At 41.9% G+C, this 20990-nt stretch overlaps 1 protein-coding gene across 1 annotated transcript in view; it reads left to right on the top strand.

The window, feature by feature from the left end:
* MARCHF1 (membrane associated ring-CH-type finger 1) overlaps positions 1 to 20990 on the top strand; it is a 378033-nt gene that overhangs the window by 69229 nt on the left and 287814 nt on the right. The window contains exon 4 of the mRNA XM_040419893.1: positions 9428 to 9608. Within this exon, the coding sequence (XP_040275827.1) occupies positions 9428 to 9608 (181 nt within the window). The remainder of the gene's footprint in view (positions 1 to 9427; positions 9609 to 20990) is intronic.

The raw sequence follows: 20990 nt of genomic DNA, 5'->3' as shown, positions 1-20990 counted from the left end.
ATAACTTGAATGAAATTTTCCTAATGAAATATCCCTATCTGACATTATAGTAGTGAAATATAGAGGGAAGTAGAGATATAGACAGAAATAGACTTATAGAATAGACTATGAGAGGGTGTATGGAAGAAGACGGAATAAGAGGGGAAATGAGAAAGAAGAAGGAGAAATAGGATGAAGGAGAAAAGGAAAAAAGAGAAATAGAAAGGAGAAAGAGGAGAAAAAACACATGCAGAAGAAATTTGGGGGGGGGGGGGAGAGAATAGAAAAGTGAAGGAAAGCAGAGAGAAAAACAAAAGGGGAGGGGAAAGTAAAACGTAAGAAAATGAGAAAGGAAAAAGAGAACGAAAGGATGTTTTCTCACCATCTTTGATAGTTTTATGAGTTATCAATAAGCCTGAAAGGAAAAAAAGAACATGTTAATTCACATTAAGAATTAATAAAAATAAAAAAAAACACATTCTCTATTTAATCATTTAGGGGTCAGTACATCCAGCCTGTTAATCTAGAAGGATTCTTGTTGTTTAAAGGGGTTCTCCAGGAATTAAGAAAATAAAAATTCTTAAATATTACTTTATAATAAACTAGCAGAAGAACCCAGCTTTGCACGGGTATATTTCATCTATTTCATTTAATGTTTGTGTGTGTCGTTAAAAGATATCGACAGTATGCCACATAACAGTAAACTCTACAGCACCCCTTAACACTAACCCCCCCACAGTGACCCGCCACTTTAAAATAGGACCTCCACAGCAGCCCATCCCCTTAACTTTGACCTTCACAGCATCACGCCCCTTTAACAGTGAGTATCACAGCACGCCACTTCCTTGACAGTGACCTCCTCAGGGGCCCGCCCCATTAACAGTGACCTTCACAGTACCCCGCTGTCTTAACAGTGACCTCCACAGTAGTTGCTCCTTTAATAGTGGCCACTGCCCACTTAACAGTGGCCTCCACAGTGTCCGTCCCTTTAACAGAGACCTCCACAGCGGCGTGTCCCCTTAACAGTAACATCCACAGTGAACTCCTCTTTAACAGTGACCTCCACAGTGCCCGCCCCGTTAACAGTGACCTCCACAGCACCCTGTCCCTTTAATGCTAGGGCTACAGGATGACATGTGACGTGCAACATTTTGTCAATTTTTTTTTTATAATAATAATAGGCTATGGTGTTGCACTGCGACATGTGAGATGCTGTGACTGCGACACAACAATTTTGCAGTGCAACACCATAGAATATTATAAAAATTGTCGCGCAACATTGGTGGGACATCAATGTCGTGTGACACATGTAGCAGTGTAGTTGTGCCCTATGTGTCGTGCGACTTATTGTCGCGAGACACACGTCGTTGTGTAGCCCTAGCCTAGAAAAATGGCTGGGTTTTTATGGAAACCTGGAGTAAAACTGTGTGTATGTGGAGACTAAGGGCCTTCGAGATTCTATTGGCTGATAAGGGACATGTGACCATGTGTATGGCAGCTGGGATATGAAGAGCAAGACTTGCAGGCTTGTATTGGCTAATGCAGGTCATTTTTTCTACAGTTTTTTAAAGTTCTGAGAGAGACAGCAGTGTCATTGCTGTGCTCTGTGCTGTCCACACTACATTAGATAGATAGTTAGATAGCTTATATATATATATATATATATATATATATAATACAGATAGTTAGTGGGAGATAGTCAGTAGTGATGGACGAACATATTGCCAGGACGTTACGAATCAAATGTTCGTGAACCGCAAGTTCGCGGCGGGTCCCATTCACTTTAATTGCAGGCGAACCTGAAAAACCTTCAGCTCATATTTGCAGCCACCAAAGACTTAGTACAAGTGCACAAATAGTCCCACAACATGGATAGTGACATACTAGAGGGGAATTAATTATAAAAATTCCAACAAAAAATATGTGTCTTAATTAGGGGACATTTGTATGCCTCTTAAAGGGAAATTCTCTGAAATGTGCCCTGTCGGAGCCTAGAAAATATTTATTTTAGGCCACGAGAGTACGGGCCTTAAAAATTAGCCATTCAAATTCTGATTATGTGGCTCGAGGTAAAATATGCGGTCAATGGATAAAAATGTTACTGTAGGCCTCTGGACTACAGGCCCCAAACATTAGGCATTTACCAGACAGAAAAGATCAAGTGATTATGTGGCCTGAGGTATATTACACGGTCAATGGATATCAATTTTACTGCAGGCCAGTACAAATACAGGTCAAATACATATGTTTAAAAGAACTAAAAATATAAAATTGTTTTAATAACATCACTAACGAAATCCCCCCTCTTGAAAAAAAAAAACTAATGATAATAGTTGAAATTCGATAACACATGGTCGTCACTGGTGTTGAATTCCTCAGAGGCCGCAACAATTATTCATTCACCGTACAGAAAAGAACAAGTATGTGGCTGGTGGTAGATTACATGGTCATTAGATATCAATTTTACAGCAGGCCAGTGTACTACAGGCCCCAAAAATTATGCATTCAGCGGACAGAAAAGAACAAGTAAGTATGTGGCTGGAGGTAGATTACACGGTCATTGGATATCAATTTTACAGAAGCCAGTGGACTACAGGTTCCAAAAATTATGCATTCAGCGGACAGAAAAGAACAAGTAAGTATGTGGCTGGAGGTAGATTACACGGTCTTTGGATAGCAATTTTAAAGCAGGCCAGTGTACTACTAGAGATGGCCTTGCGGTTCGCCCGGCGTTAATTTCACATCGAACTTTGCGCGTTCACGATTTGCCGAACATGCGAACATATGGTGATATTCGCGCCCGCCATATTCTTTTACATTGTGAAGAACTTTGACCCATGACACATCTATCAGGTGGTACAGGACAGCCAATTGAGGCGTTTCAGCACATGGACATACCCCCTACCTTATAAATAAACCTGATCTGGCCGCCATTTTACATTCAGTCTTTTGCCGGTGTAGGGAGAGGTTGCTGTGTAGAGCAGGGACGGACTGTTAGGGACACCAATTGCTAGCTGATAGGGCCACAAAAGTCCTTTTAAGGACTGGTATAGGTGTGCTATTAATAGGTGTGACATACTGAGGGGTGTAATATACTTATAATATACTTTCTAACATAGGAAGTATATTATAGTGCAATTGTATTGTGCAGCAGTTGTGTGCGGTTCTGCTGCGATACTGTAGCCACACAGAGTGCCAAACGCTATTGAAACAAATAATTTCTACTGGTTTGATTTACCAGTTGCTCCCCAAAAAACGTGATTGAAGCAGGGGTGTTATATACCAATAATATACTTTCTATATAGTGCATTTAGGTAGTGCAGCATTTGTTTGCGGTTTTGCTGTGTTGCCGAATCTACACAGAGTGACAAACACTATTGGAACCAATAATTTCTACTGGTGTGATTTACCAGTTGCCCCCCAAAAAATTTTGATTGAAGCAGGGGTGTTATATACCAATAAAATAATTTCTACTCGTGTGATATACCAGTGTCCCCACTAAAAAAATGATTGAAGCAGGGGTGTTTTATACCAATAATATACTTTCTATATAGTGCATTTGGGTAGTGCAGCATTTGTTTGCGATTTAGCTGTGTTACCTCAGCTACAGATAGTGACAAACGACATTGGAACAAATAAATTCTACTGGTGTGATATACCAGTTGCCCCCCCAAAAAAGTGATTGAAGCAGGGGTGTTATATACCAAGTATATACTTTCTATATAGTGCATTTGGGTAGTGCAGCATTTGTTTGCAATTTAGCTGTGTTACCTCAGCTACAGATAGTGACAAACGTTATTGGAACAAATAATTTCTACTGGTCTGATATACCAGTTGCCCCCCCCCCATAAAATTGTTATCCAGTGACCGCATAATGTACCTCGAGCCACATAATCACAATTTCTTTTATGTCAAGTGAATGCCTAATTTTTAAGGCCCGTACTCCTGTGGCCTAAAATAAAAAATTTCTAGGCTCTAACAGGGCACATTTCAGAGAATTTCCCTTTAAGACGCATAAAAATGGCCCCTGAATAAAATACATATTTTGTGTTGGAATTTTTGTCAGGTGAATGCCTAATTTTTAAGGCCCGTATTCCTGTGGCCTAAAATATAAATTTTCTAGGCTCCAACAGGGCACATTTCAGAGAATTTCCCTTTAGGACGCATAAAAATGGCCCCTGATTGAAATACATATTTTTTGTTGGAAGTTATGTCATTGATCCCCCTCTAGTATGTCAATGTCCATGTTGTGGGACTATTTGTACACTTCTACTAAGTATTTGGTGGCTGCAAATATGAGCTGAAGGTTTTTCAGGTTCGCTTGCCATTAAAGTGAATGGGGCCTGCCGCGAACCGTCCCGGCCGATGTTCGTCCATCACTATGTACTACAGGCCCCAAAAATTATGCATTCAGCATACAGAAAAGAACAAGTAAGTATGTGGCTGGAGGTAGATTACACGGTCATTGGATATCAATTTTACAGCAGGCCAGTGGACTACAGGCCCCAAAAATTATGCATTCAGCGTACAGAAAAGAACAAGTAAGTATGTGGCTGGAGATAGATTACACAGTCAATGGATATCAGTTTTACAGCAGGCCAGTGTATTGCAGGTCCCAAAAATGATGCATTCATCGTACAGAAAAGATGAAGTGATTATGTGGCTGGAGGTCTATTAGACAGTCAATGGATAGGATATAAATTTTACTGAAGGCCAGTACAAATACAGGTCAAATACATATTTTTTTACCTGTTCCGGACATAGGGCGTACAGGTACACCCTGACGTCCTGGTACTTAAGGACACAGGGCGTACCTGTACGTCCTGAGTAGTTACGATCACCGCAGCGCGGCGGGCAGTGATCGGAACTAGGTGCCTGCTCAAATCATTGAGCAGGCACCCTGGGACAATGCGCCGCGGGGTCCTGTGACCCCCCCGTGTCGGCGATCGCAGCAAACCGCAGGTTAATGCACCACCTGCAAGGTATTTAGGGAAATGTTAGGGACAGGTTAGGTTAGGCAGGGATATTCAGGGAAAGTTAGTGAAAGTTTTTGATTGCATCACCCTAAATTGGGTGTCTGGGGTCCACGGCACAGCTGTGTGACCCTAGACCCCCCCAGGGGTACTGCAGCTTGCCACCCTGCCCCCCCCCCCCCCCCAACTTTTTTTTGGGGGCGCAAGCATTTTTTTTTTCTGCGTACGCTGACTGTGGCCGGCACTCTTAGCGTCCGGCCACTGTTAGCGCATCGCACACCTCACTTCTGATCAGCTTTGGATGGCTGATCAGCGAGTTTGAATTTTTTTATTTCTTTTTCACATTTTTTGCCCTTTTTTTTAGTTAGTTTTTTTTTTGTCTGTTAGGTTTAGGGTAAGTTTGTGAACACCCGTGCCCCCACACACACACACACCAAATAAAGTTTAACATGCACTCACACACACTTGCACACACACACTCCCCTATGGCCCGCCGGATGTTTCCGGCCGAGGAGGCATACGCCTAGCTTGCCTCTGAGTCCGAGAGCCCCAGTGAGGCCGAGGATGACCCCACTTTCCTTTTGTCATCCGCGTCCTCCTCATCATCTAGCGATGATGATGAGCCCCCAAGGCAACGGAGATGCCACCAGGCGGAGCAAGGGGACCGCCATGCTAGGGACCCTGTGGCCCACACTAGTACGAGCAGCTCTGGGGCTCGTACTAGTTTTCCGGCCCATCAGTTAAGTGCACCGGAGCCCCCTGCTGGTGACCTTGTCTAGTGTACCCCAGAGCATTTTGAGCCCACAGTGGGCTTCACTGAATACGACTACTTTAGTCATTTTTTCAGTGACCACTTTGTAAACCTGATGGTGGAGCAGACGAACCTGTACGCCCAACAGTTCGTTGCTCAACACCAGAGCTCCTTTTTGGCTAGGGCCGGTGGCTGGACTGACTCCGGTCAGTGCAGCCGAGATGAGGACGTTTTGGGGCCTCATGCTGCACATGGGCCTAGTCAAAAAACCTAGTGTCAGACATTTCTGGAGTGGGGACATCCTCTACCAGACCCCACTTTACAGTACAGCCATGACACGTACCCGGTTTAAGGCCATCCGGAAATGCCTGCATTATGCAGATAATGCAGCATGTCCCCCCCAATTTGTACAGGCCTATGTACCTGGAAGAGAGGTCGCGGTTGATGAGTCTCTCATTGCTTTCAAGGGGAGACTAATTTTCCGCCAGTATGTTCCCTCAAAGCGGGCGAGGTATGGCGTGAAACTGTACAAACTTTGTGAGAGTACCTCAGGGTACACTTGCAAGTTTTGTGTGTACGAGGGGCGAGATTCCCGAATTCAACCCCCAGAATGTCCACCCACTCTGGGTGTTAGCAGGAAACTTGTGTAGGACCTTATGCACCCACTGCTAGATAAGGGTTACCACCTGTACGTGGATAACTCTAATACTAGTATCCCCTTGTTCCAGTCCCTCGCCGCCAGATCCACGTCCGCTTGTGGGACCGTGCGGAAAAATCAAGGTTTCCTACCCACCCCCTCCAGGTACCTATCCCCCCGTGTCCTTACCAGTGGAAACCTGTCGCTGGTCAGATATAAGGACAAGAGGGATGTCCTTTTACTGTTTACAATTCACGGTAACAGCGTCACCCCTGTCCCTGTGCAAGGTACCGCGGCAACGGTCCTCAAGCCCGATTGTATCGTCGACTACAATCGGTATATGGGAGGAGTTGATCTCTCTGATCAAGTCCTCAAGCCATATAATGCCATGCGCAAAACCGGGCATGGTACAAAAAAGTTACGGTATATTTGGTACAGGTTGCCTTATATAAACTCTTTTGTGCTGTCCCGGAGCGCTGGCAACACAGGGACATTCCTTTGGTTCCATGAGGCAATCCTCAAGGACCTGATATTTTCTGACCAGGAAAGAGCAGGCCGGAGTACCTTGGGAGCTGGAGGTGCCCGGATTGTCCCTGGCCAACACTTTACAGGTCTGGTCCCCCATACTGGAAAGAAGGGACGGACCCAAAAAAGCTGCAGAGTGTGTCACAGGAGGGGGATGCGGAAGGACACCACTACTCAGTGTGACATGTGCCTCGATCGTGCCCCCAATATTATGTAATAAAACAAAAATAAATTTAAAAAGTTGACATATTAGGTATAGCCACGTCCGTGAGAATCTGCTCTATAAAAATACCCCATGACCTAACCCCTCAGATGAACACGGTCAAAAATATAAAATAAAAACCTTGCAAAAAAAGGTATTTTTTTGTCACCTTACATCACAAAAATTGCAATAGCAAGCGATCAAGAAGTCATATGCCCCTCAAAATAGTGCCAATAAAACCGTCCTCTCATCTCGCAAAAAATGAGCCCCTACCTAAGATAATCGACTAAAAACAAAAAAAAAAATTACTCTTAGACCATGGAGATACTAAAATGTATTCATTTTGTTTATAAAAAGATAATATAGTGTAAAACATAAATAAAAAAAAGTAGAAATATTAAGTATCGCCGCGTCCGTAAGAATCCGCTCTATAAATATATGCCATGACCTAACCCCTCAGATGAACACGGTAAAAAAAAATAAAAAAAATGCTGCAAAAATCACAAAAATTTGGGGCCAATAGCAAGTGATCAAAAAGTCATATGCCCCCCAAAAAAGTGCCAATAAAACCACCCTCTCATCCCGCAAAAAATTAGCCCATACCTAAGATAATCGGCTAAAAACAAAAAAAAAACTGACTCTGGAGATACAAAAATGTTTTTTTTTTGTTTATAAAAAGATAATATAGTGTAAAACATAAATAAAATAAAAAAGTAGACATATTAGGTATCGCCGTGTCCGTAAGAATCTGCTCTATAAAAATACCTCATGACCTAACCTCTCAGATGAACACGGTCAAAAAAAATTAATAAAAACGGTGGCAAAACAGCAATTTTTGGGCAAATTTTCAATTTAAATCCTGTTTTTTTTCAGTAACAAATTCAAATATAAAAATATTTTTCCAATACAACGAATGGCCAATTTGCCATTTTTTGATGGCTTGTCTTACCCAAAAAAATGTAATAAAGTGTGATCAAAAAGTCACACACACTTCAAAATAGTATCACTAAAAAGTACAGATTGTCCCGCAAAAAAATGAACCCCTATAGAGCTCAGTGGACATAACTATAAAAAAGTTGTGGGGGACAGAATATTGTGATGTAAAAAAAAGTTTTATTTTTCAAAGTTTAAATTTATTTTTACACTATTTAGACATAAAAAAACATATACATGTGGTATCGTTGTAATCGTACTGACCCAGAAAATGAAGGGCATGGGTCAGTTTTGCCGCAAACGAAACACCGTGGGAACAAAACCCATAAAATGGTGGAGAAATTGCATTTTTTTCCAATTACACCCCATTTTGAATTTTCTTTACCGCTTCCCACTACATTGTATGCCATATTTAATGGTAGCATTAGAAAGTACAACTTGTCCCGCAAAATAAGCCCTTATACAGCTATGTGGATGGAAATATAAAAGAATTATGGCTCAAGGAAGATAGGAAAGAAAAATGAAAACATAAAAACAAAAAAAACTCCTTTAGTGAAAGAGTTAAATATTTTTAATATATTCCTTAAGGCACTCACCAATTGACTGTAGAACCCTGTACAAGTGTCTGTTTTATAATCCTTAAATATTTATGAACAATTATGAAAATTGTTGATAATTAACTGCACCACAGTTAAACGGGTTGACCACTTTCTAGTTACTGTTGACCAGTGTCTTTGTAAGATTATTATATGGCACTTACTAATTAAAATTATGCACCACTTTATATATTTGGTAAGGCATGCCCCTGCGACCTGCACTTGCAGTGTTGAGTGTTTAATGCAGATGCAGTGTCTTTGAATGTAGGAGATATCACATGGATGTGATTCTCCTAGTTGAATGACTCTCCATCAGTGGTCATCTTATGGACAGGACCTCTGTGTGGGCAGCAAAGAAGATCTGCCTAACAAGGGGATGTGACTTATGACATTTAGCAAACGGCACAGAATATCAACAAAGACTACATTAGTAAGTGTCATCTAATTATCCTACATACACATTAGTCAAAAGTAGCCAGGAAATGGCCAACCCCTTTAATTATCTGCACCACAATGATGGTGTGAAATTCTGTCTCAAAATAAGCCAACCAAGAGTTGGTATAGAGTTGGACAAAAGTGTCTCTCCCTGTACCACATTTATTATCCAGCCTCAGCCTCTGTGATAAATCTGATTAAGATCTAGTGCAGTTTACACCATCCATGGGATTAGTAAATCTGCCCCAGTATCTTCTCTTGTAATTTGTTCTATACATATGAAAGCCATTTAATAAATGGATATAGCCATGTACTAAAGAAACATTTATTTAATATGTTGTGCTATAGGAGTAGGACTTGTTTAAAGTATAAACTAATGCTGCTGCATTTTTACAGAATTTGCCATTGTGAGGGAGATGATGAAAATCCCCTAATTACACCATGTCACTGTACAGGAACATTGAGATTTGTGCATCAAGCCTGCCTACATCAGTGGATTAAAAGCTCAGACACACGTTGCTGTGAACTTTGCAAGTATGATTTTGTAATGGAAACGAAACTCAAACCTTTAAGGAAGGTAAGAAAAATGTGCAATTATTGGCCAATACTATTCCCCAAATTGGGGAGATTTATATTGTGGCTAATTTTAAAGACATTTTTGCAGAAGTCTGTGTTGCTCCACAGTTATCAAATGTTGAAGTCTGTTTAATTTGGTGCATCTTTAAAGAGGTTCTTCCCCGGAATTATTTAAAATGGGCACTAGCAACCTGTCATAGAATGTGAATAGGATGGATTACATCCAACTGTCAAGCTATGTGGTCAGAGGAGGGGTGGTGGGCGCATTGCTTCATTACACTGTGCACTGATCCCTGCAATACAGTGCTGAGTGTTCCTGTCAGGCTGCTCAGCCATGATTGCCGTCTTGTTAACCATTGTGACCAGTTATGGCACCCAGTGCTGGCTCTAAATTCCGACAGATTCAGTATTTCCTTAACCCACATGTGCCTTTGCACGGGTGTTGTACTCACATTGAGTCTTGACTCTCTAAAGCTCTCCAGTCTGAGGCTGACTAGGGTTCCACAATTTTGCCACACTATTCTGGGTATTCACAGACCCTTTCTTTGTAACATCTATCCTGTGACAAAACTGGTGCTTCTGCCTGGATGCTGCAAGGATGCTCATTTGCCAGTTCAAAGTACCACACTCTTTAAACTCTGAATCTCGCTTCTTCATCTCTAGTAACGTGTCTCTCTAAGGGAAACAGTACTCATATGTGCCTTAACAAGAACTACTCTCTTCCTTTGCTGTCACATACGGATCTTCCTAGTTTGGTCATGTGACACAGGTCCTTCAACACCTTATGCTTATATCTTTACGTTACAAGATAGCACATACCTCCAAACTTTTATTATTATTGAGAAGATGGACAAAGCATATAGCTTGCTCAGTGGGCTGTGAAAATATTTGTTTTAAACCATGTCCTTAACTATGCCTAAGCAGTAGAACAAGGAGAGCCCAATAAAAAAAAATCTTTCTTCTCAATATACATAAATATAGACCTTGAAAAAGTATTCATTCATACCCCGTGAATGTTTCCACATTTTTTAATGTTACACCCACAAACGTATTTCATTGTATGATATGTGATAGACCAGCACAAAGTAGAAAGTATGTGTGAAGTAAAAAGAAAATGATACATGTTTTTCAAAATTTTTAATAAATAAAAATCTGGAAAGTGTGGCATGCATTTGTATTCACCCCCCTGAATCAATACTTTGTAGGACCACCTTTTGCTTCAATGATAGCTGCAAGTATTTTGGGCTATGTCTCTACCAGCTTTGCACATCTAGAGACTGACATTTTTGTCCATTCTTATTTGCAAAATAGCTTAAGCTCACTCAGATTGGATGGAGATGAATGGAGAGTGTCTGTGAACAGCAATGTTTAAGTCTTGCCACAGATTATCAATGGGATTTAGGTCTGGACTTTGATCTAAACCATTCCATTGTAGCCCTGGCTGTATGGTTAGGGTTGTTGTTCTGTGCTGAAAGGTGAACCTTTGCCACAGTCTTTTGCAGCCTCTACCAGGTTTTCCTCCAGAACTGCTGTGTATTTCACTCCATCCATCTTCCCATAAACTCTGACCAGCTTCCCTGTCACTGCTGAAGAAAAGCATCCCACAGCATAATGCTGCCACCACCATATTTCACGGTGGGGATTGTGTGTTCAAGGTGATGCGCATTACTAGTTTTCCACCACACATAGCGTTTTGCATTTAAGCCAAACAGTTTGGACTAATCTGACCAGAGCACCTTATTCCACATGTTTGCTGATTCCCCTACATGGCTTGTGGCCAAACTGCAAACAGGACTTCTTATGGCTTGCTTTCAAAAATTGCTTTCTTCTTGCCACTCTTTGTGGCAAACACGAATAATAGTTGTCATGTGGACAGATTCTACCACCTGAGCTATGGATCTCTGCAGCTCCTCCAAATTAACCATGGGCCTCTTGGCTGCTTCTCTAATTAGTGCTCTCCTTCCCTGGGCCCTCAGTTTAGGTGGACGGCCATGTCTTAGTAGGTTTGCAGTAGTAGAAAATCACTGAAAATGGTGCACTACAATGGTAGATGCAATTGACAATATTTGGCTAAACCCTCACAGATATTAAAATGAGACTTTCGCCAATATATTCTTATATCAAGAACATACCGGAACCCGTGCACCGCGTCAAGGTATCTCAATGTGGCACGGGACCTAGCGATAACCTACCTATGCCGTATGGACAATTTATGATAGGTGTATAAAGTCCAACACACAGCCAGCAGCTCCCAGTTACCTCCAGCTTGAAATCAAACATACAATGGGAGGAGGGAAGAGGCTGTGAGTCCCACCTATAACTGGGTAATGTGATGCAAGCTGCCCAGGTGCACCTGAATGTTACCCATAGATCAAAATTAAGGCACATTCAAATCTGAGGTTGCCTCACCTCCAGGCATACATATACAGACAAAATCACAGAATAAAGTGGTCTAAAAGGCAAAAGATGCTCAAGACCCCAAATGCTGTAGAGCATTTTTACCTGGGGGAGCAAATCCTGCCCATGTGATCCATTGCTAACAGCAAACCCCAGCAAAAATGTATACAATGCAGGATGCCGTCAGCGGATCACATGTACCACAAAAACATCCTACACAGGTCATGAAAGCAGAAAATGATCAAAACCCCAAATGCTATAGCGCATTACTAACCAGGGGAGCAAATTCTGTCCATGTGATCCGTTGCGAACAGCACGGCTCCGGTATGTTCTTGATATAAGAATATATTGGCGAAAGTCTCATTTTAATATCAGTGTGAGGGTTTAGGCTAGTTTCACATGCAGTACCTTTAGTCCAGCCGCCTCTCGGTGTGCGCTGCCGTGCTGCCGCCGGAACTCCACCCCCATTATTGTCAATGGGGACGGAGAGGCAGTCCGGGGGCACACGTGAACTAGCGGCAGGATGGATCTGACAGGCTGTTCACCCGCCGGAACAGCCTGCCGAAGTCCCCTGCTGCTAGTGTGAAAGTACTCTTAGCCATATATTGTCAATTGCATCTACCATTGTAGTGCATCATTTCCAGTGATTTTCTGTTTCTTTTAAGCCACATCTGCACATTTACATCTTACATGTAGTCTGTTGCAGGCATCCTCCATTGTATGCATTTTTTGCTGGGGATTGCTGTTGGCAACGGATCACATGTGCAGGATTTGCTCCCCCGGTTAGTAATGCGCTACATCATTTGGGGTTTTGAGCATTTTCTGCTTTTAAGACCCGTGTATGATGTTTTTGGGGTACATGTGGTCCGCTGCCAGCATCCTCCATTGTATGCATTTTTGCTGGGGATTGCTGTTAGCAATGGATCACATGGGCAGGATTTGCTCCTCCCGGTAAAAATGCGCTACAGCATTAGGGATTTTGAGCATCTTTTGACCACTTTATTCTGTGATTAGGTTTGCAGTTGTGTCATACTCCTTTCATTTTCAGATGATGGATTGAACAGTGCTCCTTGAGATGTTCAAAGCTTGGGATATTTTTTTACAATCTAACCATGCTTTACACTTCTCCACAACTTTATTCCTGACCTGTCTGGTTTGTTCCTTGGTTTTCATGATGCTGTTTGATCACTAATGTTCTCTAACAAACCTCTGAGGCCTTCACAGAACAGCTGTAGTTATACTGAGGTGGACTCTAATTACTAAGATGGCAATTGGTAACACTGGATTTTATGTACGGGTATCAGAGCCCACTATAAAAAAAATTGAAAACCATGTATTATTTTCTTTTCACTACACACATACTTGCTACTTTGTGTTGGTCTATCACATAAAATCCCAATAAAGTCATTTAAGTTTGTGGATATAATGTGAAAAAACTTGGGAAAGTTCGAGGAGAATGAATACATTTTCAAGGCACTGTAGATAGACACAGAAAGGGAAACAATCCAACACATCTGCCATATCAGGGCTACCACAGGAATGACTTTGATTACAAAGTCATAATAATGGAGTGAGGTCACTTTGCTCTCTCTAACTCTACTCTAACTTAATTTTTGCTCCAGGGAAGACAGATCCATAGACATCAATAAGGATTGCATCTAGTAAATGTCTATGAGTAGCTGTAAGGAGCCATCGATTATTTCCCCTACTCAGAATAGAAGATCTCTAATTAAGGCTCTGTTCACATCTGCCTTGAAGGTTCAATTTGATTTCAGCATGTAGCTCTATTTGTTCCAATAAAATAACACCATAACAAAATCTCAACATACTCTATTAATGTTTCTTCATAAAAATGAAATAGAAATAGGGAGAATCCTAAAATTGCAAGTACATCAGCCATCAAAATATTTATACCTGCACTTTTTCTGCAGTGTGCAGCTGCTCTCCTACACAGCGTTCTCTGTAAGCTTCTCCTTCCAGCATTTCTGCTTGACTCCTCCACACAGCTTGATTTCTTCTCTCTCCCTGCAGCCACAGCCACTTGATAAAAATCAATGACACCAGTGACTTCATATAATATATTAATGCTGGAACACCAATAATTATTAGTGAGTCACAGAGAAGACTACATTAGATAGAGCTATTATCCCTGTCAATCAAAGGGAGGGGGAGTGCAATGAGCACTAGGGGCGTAGCTGTAGTGGTGCTCGAAGAACTACAGCTCACTTCTTGGTGCTCCAACTGCCTGATTTGTATAAAGATAAACATCCTCATATCGCGGGAATGCTTCAATCTGAAAAGATAAATAAATGCATAGTTTTAACCAGCATGATCAACCCTACCGGGCAATATGCTTGGTTTAATAGAGTTAGTTGATAAAACCTATCCCATCCAAATTGATTGGTCAGTCATGTTTCCCCTTTGGTGTCTGGAGAGCTCAAGTTCTTGCATTCAGCAACTTTAGCATTTAGGCCCCTTTCACACGGGCGAGTATTCCGCGCGGGTGCAATGCGTGAGGTAAATGCATTGCACCCGCACTGAATATGGACCCATTCATTTCTATGGGGCTGTGCACATGAGCGTTGATTTTCACGCATCACTTCTGCATTGCGTGTAAATCGCAGCATGCTCTATATTGTGCGATTTCCACGCAACGCAGGCCCCATAGAAGTGACTGGGGCTGCGTGAAAATCGCAAGCATCCGCAAGCAAGTGCGGATGCGGTGCAATTTTCACGCAGGGTTGCTAGGAGATGATCAGGATGGGGACCCGATCATTTTATTATTTTCCCTTATAACATGGTTATAAGGGAAAATAATAGTATTCTGAATACAGAATGCATAGTACAATAGTGCTGGAGGGGTTAAAATACAAAACAAAAAACATTTAACTGACCTTAATCCACTTGCTTGCGCAGCCGGCATCTCTTCTGACTCCTTCTTTGCTGATTGCAGGAAAAGGACCTGTGGTGACGTCACTCCGGTCATCACATGATCCATCACATGATCCATCACATGATCCATCACCATGGTAAAAGATCATGTGATGGACCATGTGACGTCACCACAGGTCCTTTTCCTGCAATCAGCAAACAAGAAGAAGAGAAGAGATGACGGGCTGCGCGAGCAAGTGGATTAAGGTGAGTTAAATTATTTTTTAATTTTTTTAACCCCTCCAGCACTATTGTACTATGCATTCTGTATTCAGAATGCTGTTATTTTCCCTTATAACCATGTTATAAGGGAAAATAATACAATCTACACAACCCCGATCCCAAACCCAAACTTCCGTGAAGAAGTTTGGGTACCAAACATGCCGATTTTTCTCACGCGCGTGCAAAATGCATTACAATGTTTTGCACTCGCGCGGAAAAATTGTGCATTTTCCCGCAACGCACCCGCCTCTTATACGGGCCAAAAAATATGACGCCCGTGTGAAAGAGGCCTTATTTTGTGATAACATATTCCTCTGTGTAGTCTTTAATCAGGGAGAATTAGCGGCAAGCTAGCATAAAGAATCTTTCAGGCCAGTAGAATGATTGACCAAAAAGTACGATAATTATCAGATTTTAAAAGGGATAAGAGTTTGTATTTTAATTTTTCATCATGTTTCAGATGAGTTTAATATGTGTAATTTTTTTTTGATCCTCATCTTACAAATGATTACGGCTTTGCAAACAAAAGGAGTAAAATAAATATAGTTTTCAGCTGCGTTGAGAATCTTATTTGCTCTTTGTACTGCACAATGCTGTAAATAGATGTCATCTGCATTGTCACATTCATGCAGTATTGATGTACTCTGAATAATAAATGATCTTATACATTGGTATTCAATCATACAAGACAAACACAGCAAAGTCTGTCATTTATAATAATGCTAGCAGAGTACAAATGAACTAAATAACGCCTTTAGAGTTATATATACAATAAAAGTTTTGCCAGGGAGGGATATAACTCCTCTCTAAAAATGAAAAGAACAATTATTTCTTCTCAGTAAAATATATTCTTTTGTTGTTTTACTATGCCAAACATTGTCCTGCACACTATTGTAAGTCAAATAAAACATCTGTAAGCATAGCATTTGAAAATTCCAGTATTACAATTATCTAAATTACAGGAAAAAAACTAAATGCTGATCAATGTGTTGCTCAAGATTATGATTTACAAGTGTTAAGCGAATTTGAAGCATCCGAAGTGGAATTCAATCCGAAGTTTATGAAAAATTCAATTTGCAACAAATCTGAATTTTTTCACGCTTTGTGGTAATCAATCAGTTTTTTCCTAAAATGGTGTCTCCTCTGTTACAAAGGGAAAGTAAGAAGCCTGGGAACGCGATATAACCCATACTACCATGCAGACAGCCAATCAGCAGATGGCTATCCTCTGCGATGTCACAAACCTTTAAAAGCCTCATCGCACGCGGTCTCTGCCCTTTCATTGTGATGTGAGCATAGGGAGAGACTTGACAAGTACTAGGGACAATGTTCAAGATGCCTTTAATTGTGGAATACTGGATAGGGAAAGTGAAAGCACAGTGCAGGGACAGTGTAGGGAGATCTTAGGGAGAGTTTTTACACACTGTAGGGAGAGCATAGGGAGACTGCAGGGACAGTGCAGACTTTGTAATCGGAAGCTGAATGGATCCATAGGAGACAGCTCACTTTGCATCAATCTCTGTGTAGGGCACATAGCTATCTAACTGAACAGTGTCCACCTTGTTTAATAGATAAGTGGTTCCATTAGGCCTTGATTCTTAAATTGGAGTGAATAAGCTGTGTAATTTAACTGTTATTAGGGTGCCTACCTTGTTTAATAGATAAGCAATTCTATTACGCCTTGATTCTCATGTCAAATTGAACTGTTATCGGGGTGCCCACCTTGTTTCATAGATAAGCAATTTGATTATGCCTTGATTCTAAAATTGGGGTGAATAAGCTGTCAAATACTACTGTTATTGGAGTGTTCATCTTGTTTAATAGATAAAAAATTATATTATGACTTGATTCTCAAATTGGAGTGAATAAACTGTGTAATGTAACTGTTATTGGGGTGCCCCCCTTATTAAATAGATAAGCAATTCCATTAGGCCCTGATTATCAAATTGGGGCGAATAAGCTTTCTCAATTAACTGGTATTGGGATGTCCACCTTGTTTAATAGATAAGCAATTCCATTAGGTATTGATTCTCAAATTGGGGAGAATAAGCTTTCTCAATTAACTGCTATTGGAGTGTCCACCTTGTTTAATAAATAAGCAATACTATCAGGCCTTGATTCACTAATTGGGGTGAATAAGCTATCTATTTTTACTGTTATTGGGGTCTCCTTCTGTAGGCAGTTATGAGTAGCAATGAGGAGAGTCACGTGGGAGCAGGTGTTGAGAGTGGTCAGGGACGTGGCCATGAGATTGGTGAGGCTGACATAGGTAATGAGCAAACAAAAAAAGTATGGCAGAGCAACATTACACAGGGATTATTCTGAATTAAAGTGGTCTTATACCTACTATACATTAAAAAATAGAAGCTCTTTGTGCACATTTTGATCAAACGTGTGTCGGACCCAAGGCGTCAAGGTGGCTTCTGCAGATGGGTACCTAACACTAACAGAACTGCCTTTCCTGGGCTTAACCTAAGCCTACAATGATTAGGGCGGTGGTGGCATACTTGAAGTGCACCCTGTCATCCCAGATCCAAGATCCCCTGGACTACTGGGTAGCCAAACTTGAACTGTGGCCACAATTGGCCGAGTTTTCCCTGGACAAGCTTTCCTGCCCTGCCAGTACTGTGGCATCAGAGCAGGTGTTTCATGCGGCAGGGGGCATAGTTAGCCTAAAGAGAACTTGCCTTTCAACACAAAATATAGAGAGATTAACTTTTATAAAGATAAATCAGGCATGGATCAGCCAGGATTTCCACACTCCAGTGCCTCATACATCAGACTAGATCATTCTGGCAGCAATGTTCTGACTGCAGTGTGCTGCCACACCAGAACATTGTGAAAAATGGCCCTGTGTTTAAAGCCTCTATCACATGGGAAGTATTTTGCATCGGGATTGGATCATGATTTGGAAGCCAAAAGCAGGAGTGGGTTGAAAACACAGAAGACATACAAATATTTCCATCACGTGTGATCTCTCTTTTGGACCCATTCCTGTTTTTGCCTAACCAATACTGATCAAATACTGATGCATAAAACTGACCAAATACTGACCGTGTGATAGAGGCCATTAAAGGCCTGCATGCAAGACTTCTTTGCCATCTGAATAAAACCGATTTCAGGTGCAAATGGATAAAACTAATGCAAAATTGAGCATGAGGCCTCTATCCTAAGGTCAGTATTTTGCATCAGGATTTGATCATGATATGGGAGCCAAAAGCAGGAGTGGGTCCACAACACAGAAGACAAGCAAATATTTACATCATGTGTCATCTCTGTTTTGGGCTCACTCCTGTTTTCGCCTTACCAATACTGATTAATTACTGAGCAAATACTGACTGTGTGAAGGAGGATGCTAAAAAGACAAGATCCTTTTTTTTTGTGCGTTGTTCTTTTGACTGATCAGAAGAAGGGAAAAATAAACAGTGATATCAACATACAGTTGCAAGAAAAAGTATGTGAACCCTTTGGAATGATATGGATTTCTGTACAAATAGGTTATAAAATGTGATCTGATCTTCATCTATGTCACAAGAATAGACAATCACAGTCTGCTTAAACTAATAATACACAAAGAATTAAATGTTACCATGTTTTTATTGAACACACCATGTAAACTTTCACAGTGCAGGTAGAAAAAATATGTGAACCCTTGGATTTAATAACTGGTTGAACCTCCTTTGGCAGCAATAACTTTAACCAAACATTTCCTGTAGTTGCAGATCAGACATTCACAACGGTCAGGAGTAATTCTTGACCATTCCTCTTTATAGAACTGTTTCAGTTCAGCAATATTCTTGTGATGTCTGGTGTGAATCGCTTTCTTGAGGTCATGCCACAGTATCTCAATCGGGTTGAGGTCAGGACTAGAGTTGAGCGGACACCTGGATGTTTGGGTTCGGCAGGTTCGGCCGAACTTGAAAAAAAAGTTCGGGTTGGGGACCCGAACTTGACCCGAACTTGACCCCGAACCCGAACCCCATTGAAGTCAATGGGGACCCGAACTTTTGGGCACTAAAATGGCTCTAAAATAGTCCTGAAAAGGGCTAGAGGGCTGCAAAAGGCATCAAAATGTGCTTAAGAGCATGACAACTGTTCTGCAAACAAATGTGGATAGGGAAATGACTTAAAATAACATAAAATACAGAAAAGTTAAAAAAAACAATCTGGATATAGGAGTAGGAGGTTGAGGAGGCGGTGGATGGGTGGATGTGGCGGTGTAGGTTGACGTGGCGGTGTAGGTGGGAGCGGCGGTGAAGGAAGAATAGGTAGCCAACACTGATTTGTGTTATTTTTTTATTTTTAAATTGGGGTATCCCCCAAAATATTGGGACATATAACAAAATAAAACAAAGAATAAGTGCACTTGAGTACAAGAATGCATGGTTGAGGCTGGTATAAATGTCTATTCTGCACAAGGTACGGACAAGTCCTGTGGGATCCATGCCTGGTTCATTTTAATAAACGTAAGCTTGTCCACATTGTCTGCGGCCTGTGATAATGCTCTCTGCCGTGCTAAACACACGTTCACACTATAAACTGGCTGCAGGGCAGGTCAGCACCTCCAAGGCTGACAAAGCATTTCCACATTTTGGCCATGCTAACCCTGCCTTCTCAGGTGCTGGTGGTGCCCCAGCTGCGTTGGCCACCTCTTCCTCCTCCTCTGCCTTCACCTTGTGCTTCCACTGTGCCCCCGCTGTCAGGTGGGAATGCTATCATCAGCGTGTGTTTGTAGTCGCGCATCTTCCGATCAGTAACAGATGTTTTCAATAAATTTAGTTCCCTGTCAGCAATGCAGAACAGAGGTTCATTCACGGCAAAAGGGGGTTCATGTCACCCAGCAATACAACAGAGGATTTTGAGAGATTTAGGCCCCAGTCACCCAGGCACAGCAGGGGTTCATTCACGGCAAAAGGGGGTTCATGTCACCCAGCAATAGAACAGAGTATTTTGAGAGATTTAGGCCCCTGTTAGCAATGCAGAGCAGGGGTTCATTCACGGCAAAAGAGGGTTCATGTCACTCAGCAATAGAACAGAGGATTTTGAGAGATTTGGGCCCCTGTCAGCAATGCAGAGCAGGGGTTCATTCACGGCAAAAGGGGGTTCATGTCACCCAGCAATACAACAGAGGATTTTGAGAGATTTAGGCCCCTGTCAGCAATGCAGAGCAGGGGTTCATTCACGGCAAAAGGGGGATCATGTCACCCAGCAATACAACAGAGGATTTTGAGAGATTTAGGCCCCAGTCACCCAGGCACAGCAGGGGTCATTCACGGCAAAAGGGGCTTCATGTCACCCAGCAATACAACAGAGGATTTTGAGAGATTTATGCCCCTGTCAGCAATGCAGAGCAGGGGTTCATTCACGGCTAAAGGGGGTTCATGTCGCCCAGCAATACAACAGAGGATTTTGAGAGATTTAGGCCCCTGTCAGCAATGCAGAGCAGGGATTAATTCACGGCAAAAGGAGGTTCATGTCACCCAGCAATACAACAGAGGATTTTGAGAGATTTAGGCCCCTGTCAGCAATGCAGAGCAGGGGTTCATTCACGGCTAAAGGGGGTTCATGTCGCCCAGCAATACAACAGAGGATTTTGAGAGATTTAGGCCCCTGTCAGCAATGCAGAGCAGGGATTAATTCACGGCAAAAGGAGGTTCATGTCACCCAGCAATACAACAGAGGATTTTGAGAGACTTAGGCCCCTGTCAGCAATGCAGAGCAGGGGTTCATTCACGGCAAAAGGGGGTTCATGTCACCCAGCAATACAACAGAGGATTTTGAGAGATTTAGGCCCCTGTCAGCAATGCAGAGCAGGGGTTCATTCACGGCAAAA

The sequence above is a fragment of the Bufo bufo genome, chromosome 2 (assembly GCF_905171765.1).
Source record: "Bufo bufo chromosome 2, aBufBuf1.1, whole genome shotgun sequence".
Lineage (NCBI taxonomy): Eukaryota > Metazoa > Chordata > Amphibia > Anura > Bufonidae > Bufo > Bufo bufo.
Note: the sequence above shows the minus strand (reverse complement) of the source record. Positions and strands in the feature narration are given on the sequence as shown.